Source organism: Girardinichthys multiradiatus, chromosome X (assembly GCF_021462225.1).
Source record: "Girardinichthys multiradiatus isolate DD_20200921_A chromosome X, DD_fGirMul_XY1, whole genome shotgun sequence".
NCBI lineage: Eukaryota > Metazoa > Chordata > Actinopteri > Cyprinodontiformes > Goodeidae > Girardinichthys > Girardinichthys multiradiatus.
Genome location: NC_061817.1, coordinates 15,119,854 through 15,145,932, shown reverse-complemented (window position 1 = coordinate 15,145,932; position 26,079 = coordinate 15,119,854). Strand labels below are relative to the sequence as shown.

General features: G+C 38.7%; 3 protein-coding genes and 1 non-coding gene across 5 annotated transcripts; all 4 read right to left on the bottom strand.

The window, feature by feature from the left end:
• Positions 1–1,236: 1,236 nt before the first annotated feature.
• Positions 1,237–3,919, bottom strand: LOC124863171 (RING-box protein 1). The gene is made up of 5 exons (XM_047357439.1): positions 3,764–3,919; positions 2,356–2,434; positions 2,199–2,269; positions 1,545–1,630; positions 1,237–1,402 (listed from the first exon to the last, which is right to left on the bottom strand). Exons 1-5 carry the CDS (start codon positions 3,839–3,841, stop codon positions 1,390–1,392), a joined length of 327 nt encoding a protein of 108 aa, XP_047213395.1. The 5' UTR covers positions 3,842–3,919; the 3' UTR covers positions 1,237–1,389.
• Positions 3,920–4,037: 118 nt separating this feature from the next.
• On the bottom strand, positions 4,038–4,109 carry trnaq-cug. The gene has a single exon. It is a non-coding gene; the product is annotated as a tRNA-Gln (tRNA).
• A 435-nt stretch (positions 4,110–4,544) lies between these two features.
• Positions 4,545–12,795, bottom strand: LOC124862172 (chondroadherin-like protein). The gene is made up of 11 exons (XM_047355987.1): positions 12,585–12,795; positions 12,051–12,206; positions 11,172–11,366; positions 10,925–11,080; positions 10,666–10,811; positions 9,930–10,168; positions 8,386–8,636; positions 7,637–7,973; positions 7,202–7,554; positions 6,861–7,027; positions 4,545–5,820 (listed from the first exon to the last, which is right to left on the bottom strand). The coding sequence occupies exons 2-11, from the start codon at positions 12,204–12,206 to the stop codon at positions 5,526–5,528; spliced, it is 2,295 nt and encodes a 764-aa protein (XP_047211943.1). The 5' UTR covers positions 12,585–12,795; the 3' UTR covers positions 4,545–5,525.
• A 139-nt stretch (positions 12,796–12,934) lies between these two features.
• LOC124862170 (ran GTPase-activating protein 1-like) lies at positions 12,935–22,981 on the bottom strand. 2 transcript variants are annotated; one of them, XM_047355986.1, is made up of 16 exons: positions 22,841–22,981; positions 22,105–22,224; positions 21,183–21,310; positions 20,537–20,596; positions 20,239–20,418; positions 20,017–20,151; positions 18,959–19,117; positions 18,252–18,365; positions 17,645–17,744; positions 17,423–17,507; positions 17,113–17,248; positions 16,778–16,894; positions 15,581–15,686; positions 14,862–14,950; positions 14,572–14,735; positions 12,935–13,607 (listed from the first exon to the last, which is right to left on the bottom strand). In XM_047355986.1, the coding sequence occupies exons 2-15, from the start codon at positions 22,214–22,216 to the stop codon at positions 14,610–14,612; spliced, it is 1,647 nt and encodes a 548-aa protein (XP_047211942.1). In that variant the 5' UTR covers positions 22,217–22,224; positions 22,841–22,981; the 3' UTR covers positions 12,935–13,607; positions 14,572–14,609. The 2 variants fall into 2 exon arrangements, with proteins under 2 accessions (XP_047211942.1, XP_047211941.1); XM_047355985.1 differs by having other exon boundaries at positions 14,614–14,735.
• Positions 22,982–26,079: the final 3,098 nt, after the last annotated feature.

The following is a 26,079-nucleotide window of genomic DNA, read 5'->3' as shown; positions in this document are numbered from 1 at the left end:
GTATTTCATAAAATAACCTTACAGCAGAAAATCGGAAGAAGTTGTTGCTTAAGTGAAATGAGAAAAAGTACAATGATGACATAAACAGGGCAGATTTTTAAATTCCTTTATTATGTTTCACTGTTTTCATTAAGTATTATTCTTTTATTTTTATGATTTCAAGTATTATTCTTTTATTTTTATGATTTCAAGTATTATTCTTTTATTTTTATGATTTCAAGTATTATTCTTTTATTTTTATGATTTCAAGTATTAATCAACATTTAACTTTTAATGGTCGCCGAGGGCGGCGGGGCCGTATGAGTATTTCCCACAAAATATAATCTGTTTACCGTCCGTGGGTTTTCGCTCATACAAAGTATTTTTCTTACTCGTTTTTATATTAAATGTTTTTACTTGTGATAAAAGGAGGGACTGTTGGATGGGTGCAAAAACTTGTTATCACTCATGTAAAAACTTTGGGTTGCAAGGCACCTGCACTATGCCTTCCTCCCTGTGTGTGTGAGATCATTGTTATCTCTGTGTGAACCAGCCTCCTTTCCGTCTCACACACATACACCCTGTCTGAACTGTCTGTTGAACTGTGTATATAAATAAAGAGATAGGGTGTCAAAAACTTTGTAGTTTCACTGCAAAGTGGGCTACCCTTGTCACAAGTAACTCTGACTGTATCGTTCTTACCTCTGAGTTGACTAAATAATACCTAACAGAATGTTAAATTTTCATCATGACATTATGGAAAATAATTAACTTTATCACAATATGCTAATGTTTTGAGAAGGACCTGTAATTTGATGCTGATGTGCTAAAAGATTAACAATGTCTTTATTTGTGAAACCGCTACTAAAGTATACCTTCAGAAGATGCTGAACATTCATTTAAACCCATGGAGGACTGTGCTTTTTGTATGAGTGGTCAAAAAAATGATGACTTTATTCTTTAAAAACAAAATCTCATAGCTTGGCCCTAATACTTCGTACTTTTTCACTAAATACGGAACCAGATTTTCCATGAATCTGCTTTAAACAGTGGCTTAGGAGGTCACCTAAATCCTGTTGAATTGTCCGGCTTTCTGCCACAGGATTACTGCTCTGTGACAGTCCTGCGGACACTCAGGATTTTGTCCACCACATTGTGGTTTATAGACATGCCGAACCTTATTTCAATTCACAGTGTGTTTCATAATAATATAACCATTGTCCCATTAGAAAGCCATCAAGTGCAACCAATCCAGGGTCTGTTTGTGATAACATTACTCTTTATTTAGGTACTTGAAACATCTCAGAACAAATGTGTAAAACAACATCTAGTTATTGTAAGCAGGGGAAAATACAAAGGTAGAGAGGCCGATGCTCGCAGAAGCCATAAACCAGATCAGTATCATAACAACTAGTGTCCGTATCTGTGGAGACATGACAGAGACAGATGATGTGGCGTCAATACAGTTGTTTGTACTAAACGCTTCACAGTGAGGCTACAGATCAGCAAACGAGGAGAATCTACAAATTATTTCCGAATACTCAACAACAGCCGATCATACTCACTTCTGAAACTCCCACTCTCTGTTGTCCAGCGGACAGACCTGTCTGGTTTTCAGCCAACGGGATATACAGTGAAAATGAAAGGCGTGCTGTGGGAAAAAAAAATATATCGAGTTAAAACCCAGAATTGAAGCAACTTTATAACTATTTTGTATTTTTCTGCCAACCTGACTAGTCTCTCTTACGTTTTGAATCACCATAGTGCTTAATGGATTTGTGGCCAAAGACCAAGGTCTAGAATAATGAGCTCAAATGTTTAAATCTGAAACTAGGGGTCAAACACATGCAATAGTTTTCTACTAAAAAGCTCATCAAATGTAATATTCTGCTAAGAAAAAGTCAGATTTCAGTAATATCAAACAAATATTTAAGTTAGGTTTAGAAATGATATAGTGAAATTTCTTGGTGTTCTATGCCATGCTCAGTTTTTAAAACGTTATTGTCAATAACACAAAAACTTATTTTTGCCAAATGTTTGACCCATATTAACAATATTTTCTTTACCTTTGAGGGAATTTCAAGTGCGGATGATTTAGACTAATAATTTCCATAAGAAGATATTAAATATCTTAAAAAGCCTCATGAGAAATGATTAACAACGATTAAGGTGAAAACATCCTGACAAATTCAAAGGCAGTCGTAGATTTGCACGCTCACATTGCAGACACCCCAGGCTACGGTGCACTCTTCCGATGTCGCAGAAGCCTGGTTGGCCTGACACTCTATACCTGCAGGAGGACAGGAAAAGCTTTCAGGAATGCCAAAATCATTACTTTGAAAACAGATGTTTGTTGTCAGGTTCAAGTGAACTCACAGAGATCCATGATGTGGTTCCTACAGATGGCACAATTATCCACCACTATGTCCCAGGCCCACAGCGCCACAGCATTCCACTGGGGACCAAAAGAAATAGGGACAATTTTCTAGATGGTCTAGAGTACACAGCCTGACATGCAACGAGAACGTAAAAGCACATAAAGCTACATATAAACCAATCAGGCATAACATTATGACCACTAACAGATATGGCAAATAATGAAAATTGTCTTTTAAGATACAAAGGATGGTCCGTGCGGTCCAATGAGGATGAGATGCTGTAGCACACGATGCTGAAAAAAGTCAATGTTGGTTCTAAAAGGAAGGTGTCAAGAGCACACAGGATAAACTAAATGGTTCAGGAATGCCAAGAGTGAACACCTGGTGAAAATAACTGGTATAACATTTAATAACATCGCACTTGTTAGAATTTGATGCACTTAATTGGCTTTATTTAGGTTAACAAACATGTAGTCTGTGATCTTTCGTCAGGTACGGCGGTGACGATCAGGTGTGTGATGTCCAGTCTTTAAATCTGCTGAAAACAGATTATTAGTGTTTACTCCAAGTCTTTTCAGACTGAAATGTGTGTATTGTGTGCCCAGCTTTACATGACTAACACCACCTTGGTGCTAGATCCCACAGTACACCTTCAGGGGCACACTATTAGGCAGATGACGTTCAACCTGACCATTATATGAAATATAAAACAGGGAGGTATTTCTGTATATTATCACCTAAAGATCTTTCAATGCAAATGTGTGAAAATGTATAACCCATTATCATTAAAACCTGAAAATATACCACCTCTCACGTCAGAAACAATAACAACGCAAGTGTGTTTGACTGCGAAATCAGAATGAAAGTGGAGATTGAGTCTAACTTCTGTGTTTAAGAAGGCTAACAACCTATTCAAAAAATGCTAACCCCTCCGAAAGTAAAAGAACGGACTGCTTCATTATATATCAAACCAAAATGACATTGGTAAGGCTAAAAAACGTCAAGACAAAACATAAACAATAAATAACAGAACTAATTTATTTTTCCAGCTTGAAATCTCGACAGTTGAAGCTAGCTGACTGAGCTAAATTAGCATTTAGGGTAGCATTAATTTATCTTTAGTCACAGGCGGTTTATCTGTTTCGCTAAATATAGTTGTTGTTGGACAGCTAGTAACGAATTGTGATCTCTTTCAATAGATATAAGTTTCAATGCACTTTCCCTATAGGCATGACGCATTCAAATTCACAATGTGCTATGCTAACAGGTTCGTAGCTAGCGCTAGCTTTACCTTGAGAGCTTAGGCTGCTGGAAGCACTGAGATGTAGTAGCTCGCAGCCTTCTGCCACTGCTAACGACGTAAAACATTTATTTAATTTGACCTCAGCTGCTTTAAAGAAAGATACCTTTTTGACTTCAAAGCGCTTCTTGCTCGCTCCACTGTTGTTACCGCTCGGTGTGTCAACATCCATCGCTGCTGCCATCTTGGATAATCAGGGAGGCTTATTCACGCGGAAGGAACGACAATTTCCGTTAACCTGTTTCCAATTTAAGTACTTTGGGTGAATATTTTCCCAGAATTTGGGTTATGTGAATGAAACTAGGGTGTAAATATAATTTCATTTTATCAGTTTGTAAAAGATGATACCAGAATGATTTAAGGAAACAAAAATAAAATAAAGGTTCCACCGAGATTTGAACTCGGATCGCTGGATTCAGAGTCCAGAGTGCTAACCATTACACCATGGAACCTCCCAGTGGCAATAAAAGTAAATCTCTAATGAGGTATCGATTTTCATTGCAGGATTCCACATAATACAATGTTTTTAGCAGCATGCCGTGGAAAAACCTTTGTGTATGTTTGGTGGATGACAGCACAAGAGGCGCACGACTCGAGTTGAGCACTTATAGTATCATGACTCAATCAGCTGGGATTTGAGTTACAAAGAGTTCAGCCTTTAGTAGTTCCCCCAGAGTTTGACTCTGGTGACCCCAAGCCAAATACTACCCCATAGCACCTCCCCTTTATTGGCTAAGAATGTGTTCTGGAATAAACATTGCAGGGACTTGAAAATGAACTTAATGAAAAGCACTGGCCAGACCATAATGTTCTAATAAAAATTTCCTCTAAATATTCAGTCATTTTATAGTGAAATCTGAGCATTGCACACTGCCCTGGTCCCCTTAAAAAAAGTCTTGTTTTATTGTTGCCAAATTTTCCTGAAATCCAAGCATTTTTTTCTCGCAAATATGGTCCAAACAGTTTGCAGCTGTAGTACAGAACACAAGTGAATGACAAATATGATAAAAAAAAGTGAATACCAAGAAGGAAAATAAGAAAAACACAAACATACTGAAAATAACTCAGATCAATTACTCATGCCTTATGTGACATCACCAGAGGCATGTGAATATCATGGGAGTTTGTCTTTGGTTTTGGTTTTAGCTTTTTATGATCTAATAATGACGCATAACAAAATAGCAAGACAAATAGAAAAATTGACCATGACCTGTTCTTCTACAGAAGACAAACTAACAAAAGTATGACTAATTCTACAAAAAGATTGGGCTAGCAGCTTTAAGAAGCCGTCCACTGATGTCCTAACAACACCTGTACAGACTTGGAGAGCCTCTATAGTGAAATGACTAAATGTTGATTATAATCACCATTTATATAACCAATTCTTTGGTTAAGAAACCAATGTTTGACATCTTATAAACAACTAATACTGGAAGTAAAATAAATTAAGTAGGCTAGTCAACCTTGATTTTGAACAGATTTAACAGACTCCACTTTAGCCTTAACTTCTGTAATCTTAGCAGAATACAGGGGCACTAACCTTTGAGAGGAGCTTGGAGTGAGAAGGGGGTCTAGGTGGAATCAGTGTTGAAAAAGAACCAGGCTTAGTAAAGTAAGAGATACAAAGTTTTTAGAGCTTTGATTGTGCCCATAACTGTATTTTGATAATTGACATCAAAACAAGTCAGAGAGATCCAGAAAAGACCTAGACCAGGCCAACTTTAACTGTTCTCCAACCATTTACTACAGGTGTTCCTTTTTGAGCTGATTTCTGCATTATAATTAGGTCACACAGTTTTTACTAGAACTTGATTTTACAATTAACCAAAAGCAAAGGCATGTCTACAATGAAAGGGCTCAACAGAAACTCAATTTCCTCTATTTGCCTTTTTCTTCTTCTTGTATTTGGCCTTCTTTTGTTTTGCAGCCTTTCTCCGATGCTGGCCCCTGGGTAGTTTGTCAAGTTTGAGCTTTTCTGGCCTTGTTTTCGCTCTGGTGGATTTCATTTTTACAGGTCTGGGTCCAACAGGAGCTGCCTCAGCCAGAGCAGTAGTGTTATCTGGACAGGTTGCAAAGACATTGGTGTCCCCCACCTGCTGACCTCTAAGCCCGAGAGGGTGACCACATGTTGCTGAAACTTCCAACCTCACACTCTCCATCCACCTGAGCCAAAGAAACAAAGAAACTGAGACGTTAGACAACTTTTCAGACTGAACATACAGTCTGATGTTTACATGCAGTGGATAACAGGCATGAACGTCATACCAATTTGGGGCATTTAATGATGAACTGAAGCCACTGTTTGTCAGGGTGGAATGATTATACAACTGCAGCATAATGTTAGCCTGCTTTGTTCATTCCAAAACCAGTTCTGGTTTGGGATCACCGTTCTATTGGAACATCTAGTTACATCCATATATCAACACCTAATCCAAACCTGGACTCTCAGATGACAGGGAATTAGTTAAGATGTTCAAGAACAACCAAGAACCTCCTTGGCCTAAGCCTACCATAAACTGGAAACTGCTAGAACACCAATGTCACTGTCCACAGTGAAGCAAGTTTGACAACATCATAGACCAGGAGGGTGCAGATCAGTAAAGAAACCGCTACTCCAAATACACACCTTCAAGGTCAACGGAAATGTGCAGCTTTCCAAAAAGATAGTCCAGATCTATTTAAAAAGGGTTACGATCAGAGGAGACAAAGATTAAGCTGTTTGGCCACAATTACAGGAGGAAGTTAACGTAAAGCTTTTCAACCTGTGAACATTAAACCAAATGTCAAGCATGGTAGTGAAAGCATCACTGAATCATCAGGAAGAGGAAGAGGACTAACCTCCATTTTCTGTAACTTCACCTCAAATCAAAATCAAGCCCACATGGACACAGTGGGGTGTTCCAGCAGGATAATGATCCAAAACACATAAAGACTGGCTTTGGAAGGGATAAAGTATGCTAATTTTACATTTATGGAATTGCCTACTCTAAACCATGGCCTGATTGAAATGAATGGATTACCCATTATACCAGAAGCTTTTGAAATAAATCAGTAAAATCACAAAATAGACACTTATGATAATAACGAGGAGATGGAAACTTCTAGCCCGAGCTGTGGATGTCCTGGAAGACTTTTCCAGTAAACTGCCAAAGCGGAGAAATTCCAGATTTTTCCAGAACCTGCTTCCTGGTAAGTGCACCGACCTGCGAAGGGGCAGCAGAGCACAGTCACACAGCAGAGGGTTGTCCCGCATGTCGATCATCTCAAGGCCGGTGAGGGCGCTCAGGTCAGGAAGCTCCTTCAGCTGGTTTCCTCTCACAGTCAGAACTTTCAGTCCCGGACCCAGGCCCAGTAGGGCCTCTGTTGACATCTAACCACAGATACAAAATTTAAGCCTGCATATATACTTTTATCACAGACAAGAATCATCATAGCAATTTCAGACATTTTTTGTTTTAGTTCAGTAATCAAAAACAGGAAGAACACAATGCAAAAACATTTAAAATTCTGTATAACTATTTCCTCTTTAAAAGAGCTCCTTTACCTTTTCAATCCCCATCTGATCCATGTAAAGCCTCTGAAGACTCTGCGATATGTCCTGGAATGTCCTGGGCCCGACCCAGTGAACTGAGTTTTGAGACAGGTTCAGCTCCTCCAGGTGCTGGACGTCAGTCAGAGCGTCAGCAGGCACCTCCGTCAGCTGGTTTGAATCCAGGTGAAACGTTTTAATGAGCGCAAAACTCAGGGCACCTTTGGCAATAACACTGATGGTGTTGTTGCTCAAATATAGTTCCATCAGTTTAGGAGCAGCTGAGGAAAGTAAACCTGCGGGCTCCGGCTTTGAGATGGCATTTCGCTCCAGATGTAAAACAAACAAATTTGGTACAAGTGACAGAGCTGCAGGGAGAAAAAGGAAATATCAACTTTACTTTGTTTCCTTACATAGATAAAGCTGAAATTTTAATAACTCCAATATGACCTGCTCCAGGGAATTGTGTTAGTCGATTCCCCTCCAAGTGAAGATAGGTGAGCTGTAGGACTCCAGCAAAGGTTTTGGGCTCCAAGGACATGAGGTCATTGTCAGACAGATACAAATAAAGCAGGTTTCTCATTCCCTGGAAGGCCCCGCCTTCGATTTCATGGATTTTGCAGAACTCCATGTGTAGAGATACAACTTGGCCGGTGCCTGGGAAGCTGCTGGAGGGGATAAAATGGAAGTGGTTGCCACGGAGATCGAGCAGCTGAGTCCTGGGGGAGAAGCCCCGAGGGACTTTGTTGTAACCACGACTCTCACAGGTGGCATGATGGGCTTCAGTCTGGGAGAATAATCAGAGAAAAAAAATGCTGCGGTACATCAAGTGTCTAATACTTCTGCCCGAGATCATCTACCTGTTACTGAAAAACGTTTCCCACCTACAGTCCCCAGATGCTTGCCAAGAATGGTTATTGGACAACACAATATTCCCAGGTTAACATATGATTTTTAAACATTTCAACTGTCAACATATTAAAATGTAAATCCCAATTTACTGTAGATCTAGCTGAGGAAAATATGCATAAAACACCAGCAAGAGGGAATCTGTTCAACAAAAATTAAGCAAAGTTCCTATTGTCCTATTGCCAGGTCTGGATTTTAACGTGTTTTTCTACAATAAAAATAAAAAGTGGCCCTTTGTTTGAAATAATCATCTGTATATAAATATAAAAAAACAAAAACAAAAAACATACATCACATTCACAGTTCAGTGGACACTTGACTGTCTGCTTGGGCTTTGCAGTGGCTGTGGTGTTTTCGTTATTCTTCTGCTCCTCCTCCTCTTCATCATTGTTGCGGCTGCGCAGATCCAAGGAAGTCACAGCCTGCAGCGGCTCATCAGAGAGATGTGGTGGTCCTGCACAAGCTCCTAGCAGCCTCACTTTTACAATCGTTGCCCAGTCCTTCAGCGGCCGCATGTAGCAGTTGCAGTAGATCGGGTTGCTTTTAAGAGAAATTCCTGTTGCTGTACAGTGCTTTGCTAAAGTTTTCATACTCCTTAAAACGTTTTCACACACCATGTCACATTACAAGCACAAACATTAGTCCAATTGATTTAGCTTTTATGTGACAGACCAACACAAACAGCATATGGCTCAATGCAAACCTACCAACAACATGGTTGTGCATCCAAACTGAAGAATATTAATCAGAGAAGCAGCCAAGATACCCATGTTAACTCTGGAGGAGCTGCAGATATCCACAGCTCATACAGGACAACTACTAGTCTTACAATCCATAATACATTATGGAAAGAAGAAAGCTTGTGTTGCAAGACAGCCATAACAAGTCCAAACTACCACTAGCCATGAAACCGAGCCTTGGGGTACCTCACATATTAGATCAGTGGAAAGAAGGTACCTGGGTCAGATGAGATCAGAACTGAATGTTGTGGCCTACTAAGGGCGATGGTGAATCAGTGGGTAGTGTAATTGTCTTGCAATCCGAAAGTTGTAGGTTTTATTTTATCTTCCTCCTGCCACATGTTGATGTGCCCTTGGGCAAGGCATTTAAGCCGAGTTGCCTACTGATCTGTAAATCTGTGTAGAAATGTGTGTGCATTTGGGAGCGTGACTGGGTGAATATGGCTCTGGTGTAAAGTGCTTTGATTGGTCAGTATGAATAGAAAATCACTTAATAAATTCAGTCCCCTTATATTTTCCATGCAAATCCCCCTGCCAACCACACTGAGAGACATGGTGGTGGTAGCATCATGCAGTTGGCAATGCTTTTCATCCACAGAGATAAGGAAGTTGCTCAGAGTTGTTAGGAAGATAATTTGGCTAAATACAGAGAAGTCCTAAATACAGTACAATGCAAAAAACAGTAACCCGAAATATTCAGCCAGAGCTCCAATGGAGAGGTTTAGGTCAAAGCATATTCATGTTGGAATAGTCCACTAAAAGCGCACACATAAATCTAATTGAAAATTGATGTTCACAATGTTGAAATCCTTTGTACTATGTACTATTTTCCTTCCACTTTACAATTATGCACTAATTTTTGTTGGTCTACCACATAACAACTCAATAAAATACATTGAACTTGGTGTTTGCAAAATGAAAAAAGAAATTAAGGGAAGTAAATACTTTTGCAAGGCATTTTAAATGTGGTAACTGTGACTTTGCTGCATGAAAGAAATACATTTTCTCGATAGATTTTTGTTAAGTGTTGAGGAAAACGTTTAACACTTCATGTCAAAGCTTTTTTTTCCTAGAATGTGAGAGCAAAGGTGTACCGGTCAGGTTGAGGACATCCAATTTGGTTGGGCCTGAGAGAGGTTCCAGGTATCGAAGCTGATTGTGGCCAAGGTCAACGTGGGACAGGAGCCGGGCCTGGGAAAAGGCCTGATATGACAGATCCTGAAGGGACATGTGATCCAGGTAGAGGTGTGTCAGCTTCCCCATCAAGACTGATTCTTCTCCGAGGTAGGTCATGGGGTTAAAGCTCAGCTCCAGCCGTTTGACTTCAGGGAGCCTTAAAAGGAAGAGCAAATCTTGTGTGAATAAATCTCAAAACCTAAAAATCTTACATACTTTAAAAACCTCAGAAGCAGATTTACAAAGGCATTTATTTTAATATATTTAACTGATTTCCCAAATAGATCAAATTAAAATAAATTTTTGTCAATAATGAAGAGAAACTAGCAGCAAACAAACAGCTGGATTTACGTTGAATAATGATAATAAGTAGACTTCTGGAGGCAATTGGTTTCACTGGATTTTACTTTTTGCGTCTGCGTTAAGTGGGGCTGAATACGTATGCATGTCTCGCTTTATTTGTAAAAAAAATCTTAAATCTTGAATTTCCTTCAGCTTCACAACTATATAGTAAAATGCTAATAAATTCAAACAGAAGTTCAAGGAGTTTGACTGCATTATTTTGGTATGTAGCGTTAAGTCAAACACTGTAATTTTCCTAAGATTATTGAAAGTCCCTCTGTGTTCTGCCAATGATAATACAGAAGGTCTGACCTCATCATTGTCAGTGTGGGGAAGAACTGCAGCTCATTGTGATCCAGACTGAGCCGACTGAGGGTGAACAGTCCTGCAAACGCTTCGGGTGCCAGGTTGTTCAGGGAGTTGTAACTAAGACGAAGCCACTTAATGTTTTGCAAGCCCTGAAAGACAAGTTATATTATGGTAGAATCATGTCTCTAGCAGTGTGAGTGCTGCAGCTACCTTTATTTACATCACTGTCTGCCTTGGTGATTACCCTGGAGTTGTCTAGTACCTGGAAGGCCATGTTGGGGATGTAAACCAGGTGGTTGTGGGTGAGGGCAAGCATGCTTAGAAAGCCGAGCTGAATGAAGGCTCCAGGCTGGATGTCCTCGATATGATTGTGGTCCAGGTGCAGCTCCTTCAAGGATGAGAGGCCATCAAGAGACTCCTGCAAGGCATAAAACAAAGGAGGTCTTTTAGTTCCACCTCAGTTGAGAAGCTAAAAGGAAACAGCATTGTTCTTTCCCTTCTCATCTCACCTGGTAAAGGATGTCAATTTTGTTGAAGGCCAGGTTTAGGTAGACCACTCGACCAAGACCACGAAACGCACCATCCTTTACCTTGATGATGCTGCAGCGGTGCAGGCTGAGGTGGGTGAGGTACGGTGTGTGAAGAAACGCACCTCTGGGAAGCATCTGGAAGTTGTTGTTCTTTAGGTCCAGTTTAACTGTTATCTGTAAGCATGTTATATCAGATTAGATCATTAGTTAACCAGGTTTCCGGCACATTTTCAAGTCAAAATTCCAGACCAGAGTTTTCCGTTCTTTTTTCAAAAGTATTAATACCAAATATTTAACCTGCAAAACAAAAAACGTAAACAATGTATGAGAGTGAATAAAATAATGGTTGGATGGACAAATTGATATATTGAAAGATGGCAGAATAGATGAATGCCAGACATACAGTTCACATTAATGGATGAATGTCAGACATACAGTTCACATTAATGGATGAATGTCAGACAAAGCCATTAATAGACGGAGGGACAAGAGGGAGGGATGTTGGATAAATGATAATGGATCAATGAACACATAGATAGATGGAAGGATGATAGTGAAAAGATAGCTGGTAGGATGGATGTCGGACAAACAAACAGATAGATGAGAGATAAACAGATGTCAGACAAACCCTTTGATGGAAGGACCTGGAAAGAATCTTCCAAGTCTAGATATGTGAAAATTACAGACTTTTCTAGACTGCGCAGGAACCATGTTTAACAAACAGGGCTGAAATCAGCACAAGGTGGAAAAATGCAACTCATTGAAAATGATCTTTATAAAGACACAATCCCCCATCGGTCTCATTCAGAGATTCAAAGAAAAACAAAAAGCAGACTAAACAAGGTTGAAATTCCTCACCTCATCTACACCGAGGGGAATCTCTGTCAGGTTTTTGCCAACGCAGGCCACTGTCAGTTTGGTGTCATCACAGCAGCACTCTTCAGGACATTTTCTTGCTTTGATGGTTACGCTCAAAGTTAAAATGAGGAGGAAAACTGCAGCGAAGAACTGCATCTGTGCCAGTAAAGTGCGTTAAAATCATGATTTTAAAACAGATTGTTCTGGAAATCACTCATCTCAGAGGCTATTCTTTGTTTTTTTTAGGAAATGTGAAAGATCAAAACTGCTAAAAATGTTTTGCAGTAAGTAGAACTAATCAAAGAATGAAGAAGTTGCTGTTGCTGGAGTTTGGACCACTTTAAATTTGCTTTTAAAGCAGGCAAACCGTTTTACTGTTGATTAGAAAAAGCTTAAAATATCCATCTATAGTTAATAGTATGTATAATAATAAATATCAAAATGTCCGCTTACTAAGTGAGGACGTCCAACCTAAACACAAACCAAGTTAGGTGTTATTTAAAAATAAAATGACAACCGACATACAAACCTTACCTGAGAACTGAATCTAACATCAACGGTTCCCTTGGAGTGGTTTAAATACTAGACTGCGGTCCAGCCGTCAGCAAATAAGGCTTTGGTAAATTCCTTTGGTGCGTGTGACCCTTGGTCTCCACGCTACTCAAAAAATTTACACACTGGCTTTCCATTTTGAGCAAAGTCAGAGAACCGAACACGAGACATAAAATGATCCAGCATTTATCCACATCTTGGTTTGTTATATCTATCTTTAAAAGAGGAGGAACGCCCCTGCCCTAACAGTTGGTAGCTGGTGTTTTGCTATTTGCACATTTGTTTTTCAATTTTTAAATGAAAATGTATTTAGATACAAAGACTCAAAGCCATTCAACATTCAAACACTTTATTTTTGCGAATCAAATTTACAAACAGCACCCTGGGCTACAAAAGACAGTAAATACATTAGCTTTTAAACTCATTTTGATTGATTTAACCTACCATCCCTTGGTCTCCAATATTTTCTCAACATCATTTTCAACCATATTTGTGGCTTTAGTAAACATTTGTAGATTAAATGAGAGAATGTTTAAATATAAAACTGAGAAAATGTGAAGATTCAGGCTACTCTCAGTCAGAGCTCCTCCTGATCACACTAAAGTGTAAGCTGAGATAAGGTCAGGTCGGTGTTATGATTGTATTGGAGGATAGGTGCAAGAATGCGGCCGCTGCTGTCCTGTAGTTTATACTTAGTGGACAGAAGGAGTTCCTTACAACAGCAGATTCATTTCCAACACAATACATTCAAGTCAAGTCCAAAAAAGAAGGTTAATAAAAGAAAAGCTTCAAATGAACTGCAGTGATTTTGTTTTATTGTGCCAGAATGGAGATCTTCCCAAGTGCAGCTTTGTTTAAATTTTTGGGTTCGTGTGTGCAGGTTTTTTAAGGTTTATCACTAAATAAAGGTCAGTCTATGTGCCTCAGCTCTGAGATCAAACTCTCTGCAGTGTTGATAGGAGCCCGTTTCTGGCATTTCCACACGACTCCAAGAATTTGTTGCTCCTGTGGATGATAGCAGATTTTACTACTTTTTACCCAATTATTCAAACGACACTTGTGTATCAGTTGCATAAAACTGGGCACTACAGTACCTTGCAGAAGTATTTATTCCACTTTTCCAATTTGTCACATTACCACACATTCTTTTAGGGATTTTATGGGTTAGGCAAACACAAAGTAGTGCAAAATCATAAAATCGGAGGAAGATAATGCCGGATTTTGAAAAAAAAAGGTGTATTTGTATACAACGCTCCCAATACTCTGTAGAAGTATTTCTTGAACAACTACAGTTGCAGGTCTTAAAGGGGCAGAATGGTTTATAAAAGTACTCCAGCCACAGGGCTTTTAACTAAATTTAGACCGGACACCTTCTCCCACGTGTCTGCTGTGCCCTCTTAATGACCTGCAGCAAACTGAAAGCTGGACTTTCTTCTTGCCATTGTTCCATAAAGGCCAGGTAGAGCACAAATATTAGTTGTCATGTCAAGAGATTCCCACACCTGAGCTGTGTATGTTTGCAACTCATGGTCACTCCAGAGTGACCATGAGCCTCAAGGCCTCATGATGCTGTTTGTTCTCGAATGTTTGCTAACAAACCTCTGAGGCCTTCACAGAACAGCTGGATTTATACTGAGTAAATAAGCAGGTAAATTCATTAAAACTGAACTTCATTTAGGTGTGTAAATAAAAAAAAACAGGATTTCATTTTAAAAGATTTTTATTTATCATTTTCCTACAGCTTTATGTTGCTCCATCTCATAAAATCTCAGTAAAATAAATAGAAGTTTGTTGTAATGAATAAAAACATTTTGAAAGGGTATGAATACTCTTGGAAAGACACTGTATGCTTAATTACATTCCACTGATGGTGCGTTTTAATCACTCCCACTCTGACGCAAAAATAATTCAGCGCCACTCTTGTGTCCACCACCACTGAAGAGAGGACAGTAATCATGGCATTTTGTACCTGGAAGCTGCATGCTGATTGGCTGATTCACCACGCCCTTACCGGGACATGAACGCCTCGAGCACGGCCACATTCTCTTTAGGGAAGTAGTCCTGCCGAACAACGTGCTCCAAGGCATAGAGGTGGCCTGGGACAACGAGCACGGGCTTGATCTTGTCCTCACTCTGAGCAGCACAGGGGGCAGAACGGTGGGACAGATGGGGAACAAGAGGACGACAGAGAAGTGAAGCTCCAGAGAAACATTGAATGTGACAAAAATAAACCAAATATATTGACTTAATAAAGCTCACCTTGATGAGACCCAGGAGCACTAACAAAATGGACACGAAGCTGTATCCTTGAAACAAAGGAGTACTGAACGCTTTTCTCAGGAGGGTGTCTGTGAGGACAAAAACGCATTTTAGCGGGGCTCCCTTCTTGTAACATGGCTCGACACAAAACCTGAAACTCAGGCCGTAGATAATGGGACACCTCTTGCATGTCAAATACGTCAGTCACACAAATAAGCTTGGAGTAAAACAAATCTATTTAACACACACAAATCCTCCACACAATTTACTTCAATTCAAGGGGAGGATGAAAAGCTGTGAGGATTATAAACATATTGTTACAACAGTTGGGAACGCTGCTGAAAACGTTACTGTTTGAGATAAGCTGGTGATAGTTCACAATGTTACTGAAAGCTTGTATGATTAACGCTACACATCAACTCACAGCTAAAATTAAAACTTTTATTAGAAACGTTAAGATACTTGAATTAAATCCATTATTAGCTGCTGAAAACTAAATAAAAACTGGGATGTAAATCCACAAATGAGAAAAAAAGACATTGATTTTGAACAAAAGGCAGGAAAACTAGACAGCAACCAATAACAGGTTAATGACATCTCCTGCTTCTAGAAGTCAAAGGGAAGATTCATTATGATACAAAATAGAGAAAAAAATATGTCTGGACAAAATAAACCCCCTCTGTCAATGAATGCGGCCCAATCCTAGTTCAGCCTCTTACCAATTGTGTCCAACACTGCATTCTTGACATCATTATTCTCCTCTTTATACACCGATGCGATCTTCAGGAAGGCTTCAGCTGTTTTTCTTGCATCTGTCACATCCACCTAGATGGAGAAACACATGAAAGTGTCTGTACTCATTTATCATTTAAAAATTCCAACCTTTTCCAGAATCAAGTTCCTAGAATTTTTTTGGATTCTGGACATTTTCAAAACTAAACATTCACCTTTGAACCACTTAAATAGTCCTGTTATATTTACATAGATTCCTAAAAGCACAATTTGTGAAATTTGGTGTTATCATTTTTTACCTTTGAATGAGCGTGAGCCCCCGCGACCCGGTCCCGGATAAAGAGGAAGACGACGAGTACGAGTACGACGAGCGCATTCAGTCCTTTTATTTAAATTACAAAATGCTGATGGGTAAAATGTTTAATACGCAGATGTGAATGGTGTAAAAATAATGCCTTACTTTTCCAGATTGCACAGGAACCCTGAAATGAGGAACCTGCTTCACCAACACCAAGGACTGTTTAAGACCTCTGTTTACATTACATTATTGCCAAAGCTGCTCCAACACTGTTTCCTACCATGTCATGTATTCTGGTGTATTGAAAAACACGTGTTTTGTTGGTCTAACAGAGAGAACACGAAGAGCATTTTGTGGAAAAGTATGTGTGTTTCTTTTGATTTTCTCCCGTTCCAAATAGTATGAGTATACTGGAATCAGTGGTTTGGGATTCAGTGTTCTGCTGCATCACGAACGGTCATTTTAATTTTCCAATGACGTTAATTATATAGCAGGATAAATAGACTATCTAGGAATGACATAATGCTGTGTGAGAGTCCCCAAGAGGTTGGATTTGCCGAATTAAACAGAAAGTAGATCACCTCAAGAATCCAGCATGCTGAGGTGAGTAAAGCGTTTTCACAGTGTTGCATGAGACTAAGCGATGCTATTATCGTGTCATTGCTGTGTATTTAAGTTATTGCATTGATTCTGTTACAGCCTTTTTTTTAGCTGGTCATCAAATAGTGTATGTTGCAGTGTTAAACGAGCAGGACGTCGATGTGAAGGGGTTCTTTTCCTATGGCATCCTGTCTTAACACCAAAGGCAGCTAAGAAACAGGTCAAGATAGCTTATGTGTTGACCGACTGTGTAGACTCCTGTTCATGTATTTCTGTGTTTGCTTACTTGCTGTTGGACTAGCAATGCTCTCTTGGCACCAAGTTTCAGCAGTTTGTCAGGAGACGGGAAGCTGAGGAAAGAAGAGACGTCTGGTGGTCGCGGTGCTGACACGGGAGTGGATAGCTTTGGGTGAAGAGGCAAAGAAAATAAAGTAAGAAACCTTTAATGCCAGTAATTAAGGTTTCATGTAACCAATTCAGTGTAGATAGATGGTGATAAACAGGACGTTGTAAAGCTGGTAATTTTATGTTCATTTATACTGTTTAATACGTTTGTCCTGATCTCTAATTTATTCACATTAGAATTTTCTGTTTAAGCCACACATTCTAGTTCCATCTGACCTTGTTGCTGCCGCTTTCTTCCTCCTCTTCTTCTTCCTCAATTTCCTCCTCATCTACATCTTCCTCCTCTTCATCATCCTCATCATTATCTTCTTCATCCTCATCCTCGTCGTCTTCAGGTTCACCCTCATCATCACTGAGAAAATGCCAGAAACCCTTTAGACTTTGATGTTTTCAAGTAAAGTTCAAAATTCTGGCCGGTTCAAAAAAGTCAGGGGCAGATCGGTTGTGGCAGCAGGTATGATTGGCTGTTTGTATGGGTGGTAAAACAGAAATGAACATGAACAACGTTAAATAATATATTTATTACCTCAGTGATCCTAAAAGATCAACCATGTTCACGCCTTCAATCATGTCTTTCACAGCTTTGCAGCCATCCTCTCCTAGACAGTTCCCTGAAAGCCAACAAGACCTTTATTTACACCTTGAACATAAGTAGTAAAATGAAATCTTTTCAAAAGTTTAGCAACCATTTTTTTCTTAAAACATCACAAAACATAAAGACTTGAGCTGCTGTTTTACAAATCTGTACCATTTAGGTCCAGTTTCTCCAGCTTGTCCTTGTTCTTCAATGCCTGCACCACAGCCAGAGCTGCTCCCGCTGAAATCTCACCATATGACAGATTGAGCTCCTGTCAAATGTAACACAGCATTCACTTAGCACAGAAGGCAAAACATGGACATCCTACACTCAAACAAATCTACTTATTTTTTTTAAAGAATGAAAAAGAGATTATTATAAGTAATAATTATAAAAGTTTTATAGGAATGTTCTGTCGAACATGTAGAATTTCATTAAAGCAATCGTTATTTTGCTGTTATAAAAAGAAACACAAAAATAATGTATCCTTTGACTGTTTGTGTTGGTTAGGGCACCTTTGTCAGAGTTCTTCTATCCACAGTTCATCAACCCATAGATGTAAAAGAATAAACTAACAGGCAAAAGGTGAAATAACTGCCTGTGTTAAACCAGAGGTGATCAAATACTGCAACAGTGAGACAATGTTGCATTCAGGAGGTTTCCATACACAGGCTCCAATCCTTCATGCCGACACGGTCCAAGAACAACAAACTGTTGACACAATTCAGGACAGTTTGCGTCATCTCTGCTGTGAGAGTCAAATATACCAAGCACTCACCTTGAGGATGGGTAGTCCCTCCGACACAGTTTCTGCAATAGCTTTAGCACCTTCTGGTCGCACTAAACAGTCTCCAAAGTTGATCACCTGGATGTTGTTGAGGTGTTTCAGGGCCTGTGAGAACACACAGCATTTGCAATATATCAATACATGTAGAACTGATTCTGTTGCACCAATGATGGTAATCTGAATTCTAATTATCTTGCAAAACTAAAGGTAATCTGTAGAAGCTTTCAGTAGAGCTATTATTCCTCTTTAGTTTATTTGGATGCAAACTAATGAACAGATAAAAATAGCAGCCTTCATCAGTGTGTTACAGTGTTTCAGTTAAGACCCCAGCTGCAGGTTTAATTGACTTTGGACTCGACTTGGTTCTTCCTATTTTGAAAATTGAGAATTTTAACTTAATATATTCTGCCACAAAGTCAACACAATACATTTCACTAAAAATATATTTTTTGCATATTATTCACCTTGACCTTTAGGACAAAAAAACTAAATTTTATTCTGATAAAGAGGCAGATATGAAAAAAATAAAAACAAAATTCCTTTCAATGAAAACTTATGCTGCTCACTGAGCATAAAACTCAACTTGAAAAACATTTTTTCTTTTTATAAACATAAAATAAATTGTTACTACTAAATCACTCAGCCTTTGCATTAATGGGCTGGTTAATGTACGAGGCTACTATCTAATGTCTCTGTACCTGAGCCATGGCAATAGCCCCCTTTTCAGTAAAGGTGTTGTCATTGAGGTTGAGGATTCGGAGTCCAGGGTTCTGCTGCATTGCTGAGGCCAGAGCTGTCACGCCAGCGTGATTGATACCATTCTGGGGCATGTGAACCTCCTCCAGGCTGCCCATCAACTTAGAAAAAAACCCAATACAAAACAAAAGTTGTGATGTCATAATTTTCAATCTGAAGCACAACAAAACCTTTCAACAAGAGGACTGACAGTAAATATATAACAGCTACACTTGCTGCTACACAGTCAGGTTGTTTGCAAATATGAGCTGCATGAAAAAGGTACTTAATTTTGTACCAAACCATCGCAGTCCAGGTATCGCTCAGGCAGAAGCAATCAGAGAAGACACCATTCTCGTTCAGAAAAAGATGCATGCTTTTTAATTGTTTCTTGGTTATATGTCATGACAGCAAGTGAGTGAATGAAGATGCTATCTAAAGCACTCCACACCAAAATAATGCAAAAATTACTGGTACTGATGACAAGCAAAAGACCAAAGACCCTTTTTATTATGGCTGTATTTATTTTGTGTTTCTGAGAAATTATTTAGGTCTATACTTGCTTGTTATATTTTGCACATTGTAAAGGCCTAATTATAAACTGAATAGCCCTTTTAATTTTGTGCTTAAACTTTTGTTTGATATGTGGTCTTTATGGCATTTTAGATAAAATTGGGTGCAATGTTGAAAGAGAACCAAAAGGTATGCAAATCCTGCTTTGCTGTACATAGCCTGCTACCTTACAGCGCTCTCTTTAGCAAGGGTGGTTATTTTCTGTGTCTATGTTTTTGTGATGGCTATTTTCTGTTAAAAAATAAGCACAAAAAAGAGTTGGATTTAGCATGTACCGAATTATAACCCAAAACCAGAGTGGTTTACGTGTACTGTCACATCAATATTAAAAGGACAAGAAATTTATATTTTATAATAGTTGTTATTCACACCATTCGACCTGATATAATCCTAATAATGTTGTCTTTGTAAATCCTGCAGACAGTTTAAAACTGAAAACGTTTTGTACCTGGAAAGCTTGAGCAAGGGCGGTGGCTCCATCGTTTTCCAAACGGTTCCTCCCTGCAACGAACACCTTCAGGTTGAGGGGGGTGTTATTCTCACGGGACTGTTTATGACACTGGATCAATGAAGCGGCCAAGATCTGAAGAGTTCAAAACAACAACATTCAACTGAAGAATAACTTTTTTACAAAGCATTTGCTACCTGGCCCGTAAAGCTGATGATTTACCTTCCCACCTCCGATGCCCATACCACAGTTGTTGAGCCGTAACTCCTGCAGCGTGAAGCAGGCGGTGCTCTTGAGCAGTTTCTCGATGCCCCTCACTCCATCAGGCCCAAATGCATTGTCGCTGAGGTCTAAAACGGTCAGTCTGGCACCAGCCAGCATCAAGGCATCACCCAGTGAATTCTACAACACAGAAACACAAAAACTGACAGTAGACACAGATACTGTACTAAGACAGATCAAACTACAGATTGTGCGGCTTGTAAACACAGATCTACAAGGTATCATTGAAAATGCATACCAAGGCAGGCGGGATTTCAGGGCGCAGGCGACCAGTAAACATGTCACTCCAGTAACAACGCTGGTTGTGAGAAAACACATGTAGACAATGTTACCAAACTCTAAGAAACATATTCTATTTTCTAGAATTATTATCCAAAGATCCAAGAGGTATTTGTGACAGATGAAAGATAATATTCAGAAATACACCAATCAGGTCCTTCCTGCCAAATTATAGTTTCCAGTTTTCTTCGAGGTTCGACCTGCCAATTCAGATTTTTTTTATTCTAATAAGCTAGATATAAAACAAAAAACATGTAATGCAGGTTCTCAGATTTAGGTAGTAGTTTTTAAATTGGAAAGAAAATGTAGGAATTGGACAAGGGGGACCTGGAGGGTGGGGTTGTAGAGCTTTGCACTTCCAATCTCTGGTTGACTGATTGGTGTATCTCTAAATGAACCCATGTCTAAAAATGTGGGTTGAGCAAAATAGGGAGTTGTCGACAATGTTTTGACCAGAGGGTACTAATGAAAAACATTTCTATGCCATCGTCTACTGTGTAAGACCATATGTAGCCAAAGGAAACACAAAATGTAACATTTTTAAGTGATTTCAATGAGTGTGATGTTTAAAACTAGACTGTTAACAAAAGTATCAAACTCAGAACCTTTAATTTGCTCTTCGTCTCGAGGGCCTTGGCAATGGCTTGTGCTGCCTCAACGCCAATAGTGTTTCCCTCCATCCTGAGAGCCTGTAAACCCTCAAACTTCTGGATGTCCTTTACGATCTCCTCCGCTGTAAAAGGGGTAGGTGGTGTCAAGTTGAGAGCCATCAAAGATAACTAGAGCTGCACAAGCACAACTATTATTGCAATATTATTGTGTTCAATATCGCATTTGCCAAGGATTGCTTGGACACAATATTTCAAGTGTCATCCATTCTCCTTCTTTGTGTAGTTGTAACAATTTTAATTGCCCTTAAGGCCCACAGCTGATGTACATTCTTACTGCCCAATACATTAAAGGCCAGCTAAAGTTGTGGGGACATTGTGCAAATAAATAACAAGAGTCTTAAATTTCCAGCATTTGTACCCCAATTTATATACTTGTTTAATATGGTGCAATGCAAGTAATCACAAATAATTATACAGTGAGGAAAATAAGCATTTGAACACCCTGTGACTTTGTAAGTTCTCCCACTTAGAAATCATGGAGTGGTCTAAAATTTTCATCTTAGGTGCAACTCCACTGTGAGAGACATAATCTAAAACAAGGAAACGTTTGACCTCTGTAATTCCAAACAAAGGGTAGTGTACCAAATAATTAACATTGATTTTCACAGGTGTTCAAATACTTATTTGCAGCAGTAACACACAAATAAAATATTTTAAAAATCATACATTGTGATTTCCGGATTATTATTATTTTTTTTTAATTATGTCTCTCACAGTGGACATGCCCCTAAGATGAAAATGTTTGTCCCCTCCATGATTTCTAAGAGGGAGAACTTGCAAAGTCGCAGGGTGTTCAAATACTTTATTTTTTGTTTGTATCACCGAGTGTATAAAGTAATCTGCTGACGATACGTACCTGACTGGGCATCGTCCAGCTTTCTTCCCTGGCCTTTATAACTCAACTCTCCATCCTGGACTCCAGTCTTGGCCAGAGAGTCGGCCAACTGTGCAACAATGTCTGTCGCCATGTGGATGCCTGAGGATCAAATGTATTATTCACTTTTTATTCCTCTTCAAATTAAACTCTGATGTATGGACTGTACATAAACAGATGAAAATGTCTTGATATCCTGTTTAGCGTCCACAATAACATCATGTTGTAAGCGACAACACAACAACTTCTTTAAAAGACGACGTTCTGGCCTTAAAATCTGCGTTCATTAGTCAGTAACATTATTAAAGGTTCACGTCCTATTTCCAACACCTGACTTCTATAATAAACCTATCGCCGCTAACTCAATGCTAACAATGACAAGCACCGAATTGCTTCGTGTCAGTGGAGCCGACATGGTCCTTACGGACAACTGCCCACTCAGCAACACGTTACCTGCTAGTTACATAAGTCAGAAATCTAGCGACGTATTTGCATAGCAACACTACAAACGTTTATTTGACTGGGGAGCCGTTAGTTTATAACATGAACAACTTAGTTTGCTAGCTAGCACCGATAGGGTTTCACGTGAAACAGAGCTTGTCTGTGACTCGGGTGTTTCATTTGGTCACAAACCGTTTATTGCTGCTAGTTGACGGTTTAAGTTTAATCTCCCCAACTTTAGATAGCAAAATAACTCATATTTACTGTATAAACTTACGTCGCTGTAACTACAACACTCGTTACAATTGGATCCAGTCCAGCTACACACTCCCGCTCGCCTCTGCCGGGTTCAAAACCAAACTATCCCCACACTAAACCACTTGACGACCGTTGAGCGAAGAAACAAGGGACTTGTAGTTCTATTAGACTACAACGATGCATTCAAAGGGTTCTACTAAGCATCTCTTTAGTTCAACTTGAATGATTTTCCTGTTAAAATATCGAAAAATGCTGTCTGAGTTTGTGCTGTAATGGAACATGCTAATTTAAAACAGTAAGTCAAAACATCTTCAGCCACCCATTATTTCTGCATGGTTGGAAAGAGTCACAACAAATCATTTAAATGCATGCAAATATTAATGGAAATGCAGAGTCATTGCATATTTCTAGCAAGAGAAAAAAGAAGTATCATTGCGGAAATATACTTGCTGCCCACAGTATTATTTGTTGTGATATAATGGTTAATAAATGTCACTTAGCCCAACTGAGAAATGAGAATAAAAAAAGATACATAAATATATGTGAGAAGCAATTTTTCTTTATTAAAAATTCTATCACATGCTATAAAACTACACATATAAAATAAACAAATGCAACTGTGAAGCCATCTACAAGAAGGGACAGAGCAGACTGTACTTCTTGAGGAAGCTTAGGTCCTTTGGTGTTTACAGCAAGATGCTGCATATCTTCTATAAGTCTGTTGTGGAAAGTGTGATCTCTTCTACCATCATCTGCTGGGGTAGCAGCATCAGAGCCAGGGACTTAAAAAAACTCAACAAGCTGATAAAAAAGGTTGGCTCTGTTCTGGGGACTCCTCTGGAACCTCTGGAGATCATTGTGGAAAGAAGGATTCTTCATAAAATGAAGAACATTATGGAGAACCATGAGCATCCTCTTCATGAGACTGTTGTACAACAACAGAGTGTCTTCAGTCAGAGGCTTCTTCAGATCTGCTGTAAGACGGAGCGCTACAGGAGATCCTTCCTGCTCACAGCCATCAGCATCTACAACGGCTCTTTGAGGAAACCTTCATAATATGAGCTATAACAACATTTAATTTCCCTTTGGGATTAATAAAGTATTTTTGAATTTGAATTGAATTGAAAAAAAATGAAAGCACAAAAACAGAATAAGGGAACAAGGTTGTCTGCAGGGCACAACATGTGGGAGAGCAGCTAGCACTACATTAAGAAATCATTTTACTTGTGAAGATTTTTTGCTGGTAAACTGTCCCAAATGTCCCCATTTGATGGAAACAAAATAAAAGTTTATTTAATGCATCAATCAAGTCACAAAAAGTAAAAACTATGTTAAATCATTACCATAAAAAATATTGCAAGAATTTTTTTTATTTAAGATTTAAAAGTTAACCTCTTTTACCTTTGTAGGAAGTTCAAATGATGATTGAATTGGTACCTTTAAGGTTACCTTTAATTGCTCCCTTAGATGAAAAAACACATTGAAGGCAAAACAGACCATAAAAATGTGTTGCTGCATATTTTCTTCTAGAAAATTACAAATAGCAATCTTTAAAGCACTTTGTTTCTGAATATATATTTAATATGTCAGCATACCTTTCAATTATAGAAGTATTGCTGAAGGAATTGCCTTAATTACTGTATTAACTATGTTGTATCCTTCAGCTTATGCAGTTAATAAAAGTATACTAAGATAAAAGATGCAATGATAATCTATAAAGTGTAACAATGACTAATTATTGACAAATATTGCCCTCCATCAAATCTTTGTACTTTCTGTATTAATATCTGTCTGTTATTAAAACTGTGTGTGAATAGAAATTGTGCTTCAAGATCAGTTTCCAGTATTTTTAGAACTTGCTTGGGAAAATTAGACAATTTCGCCTTTTTGATCTGCCTCTCAGTAAGAATTCAATACCACCAACTTTTCTAAAGACCTGAGATGTGAAATGAAACCAAAAGCTTACACATTTCTTTGTAAACTATTGATATTTTAATTTGATATCATCATTGTTTGGGTCAAAGTCAATCATATTCAAGCCTCCTTACACAAAGGCTTTAAGTATATTACTCCATGACATTTTCTTTCATTTCTACCTGAAGGTAAAAATTAAGATAAAAATTTAATTTTATCCAGTAGGCTTTGTTCAGTAACATTAAGCTAAATTATATTATTGTCCATAAACCAGTCAGAATAGATTTAGAATAAAAGCAAAGATTAAAAAGGTTTTAGATTATGAGAGAGTTAATGAAATGTTCATAAAATCAGAAATTAAAAGTAATCTAATCTAATGTAACATTTAACAGTTGTACGTTTGGATTGGGATATATAAATTTTGTCAAATGAGAGTGGAGATTAAACATATAGTTTTTTCCTATTTGTCAGATTTTAAAAAAATTATTTTTTAGCCTTTTTAATGTGTCGCCTACGTGTCCTTGATCGATTGTGTTGTCCGGGTAAGATTGTTAAATGTCCAAAGCTACCGCACCCTGTCGGCGGTCGGACGCCTTTGAGCTCCACCGGTCCTTGGACCCTGGAAACAGTCACCACTTCTATCTAAAGACTATTAAAGGAACGACTCTCAACCGGTTTCTAACGTTTAGCTATTTTTAATCTAAGTTAAGGCAGAGGAATGATTACAGAGATCAGCGCTGAGGCTCCCGTCTCGGACTGTCGCCGTCTGTTAGAGGATGACGAAGAGCCTCAATAGAAGGTCAGTTGCATTCCAAATAGGTTTTCTATTGCTTGCAGGTATGTGGGGAGTGGGTGCCCCCTCTGTGTTGTGCTCACTGTTAGTCCCAAAGAAGCTCGTACCTTAGTCATAGCTTTAGATTCAGAGCAATATTTTATGGTGTTTGACCAGCTCATGACTACTGGAGCATTTCTAGCTCAGAATCTATGGGATATTTGGTGGACCACTTTTGATCCCTTAGGTTAAAACAGATATACACAGGAAAAGAGAGACTTCAGACACTGCAATATTTAGACTAATCAAATGCAATCCAAGGTCAGTACTGTAGATTCCTCTCTGTACAATGTGATGGCCAAGCACAGGAGCTTCAGTGAAAAACTACTCCATGTGTAACGGGGTTTTATTTTAACATCACTATTGATGTGAAGTTTGTCAAGATTGGTTTATTTATTCTTCAAATTCATTTTATTTAATCAACAATTTATTGTTTTCCTGACTTTTATTGCTATATAAATTTTTTATGTTACTCTTGTCAGTTGGTGGTTACCATAGCAACCAGTAACAGT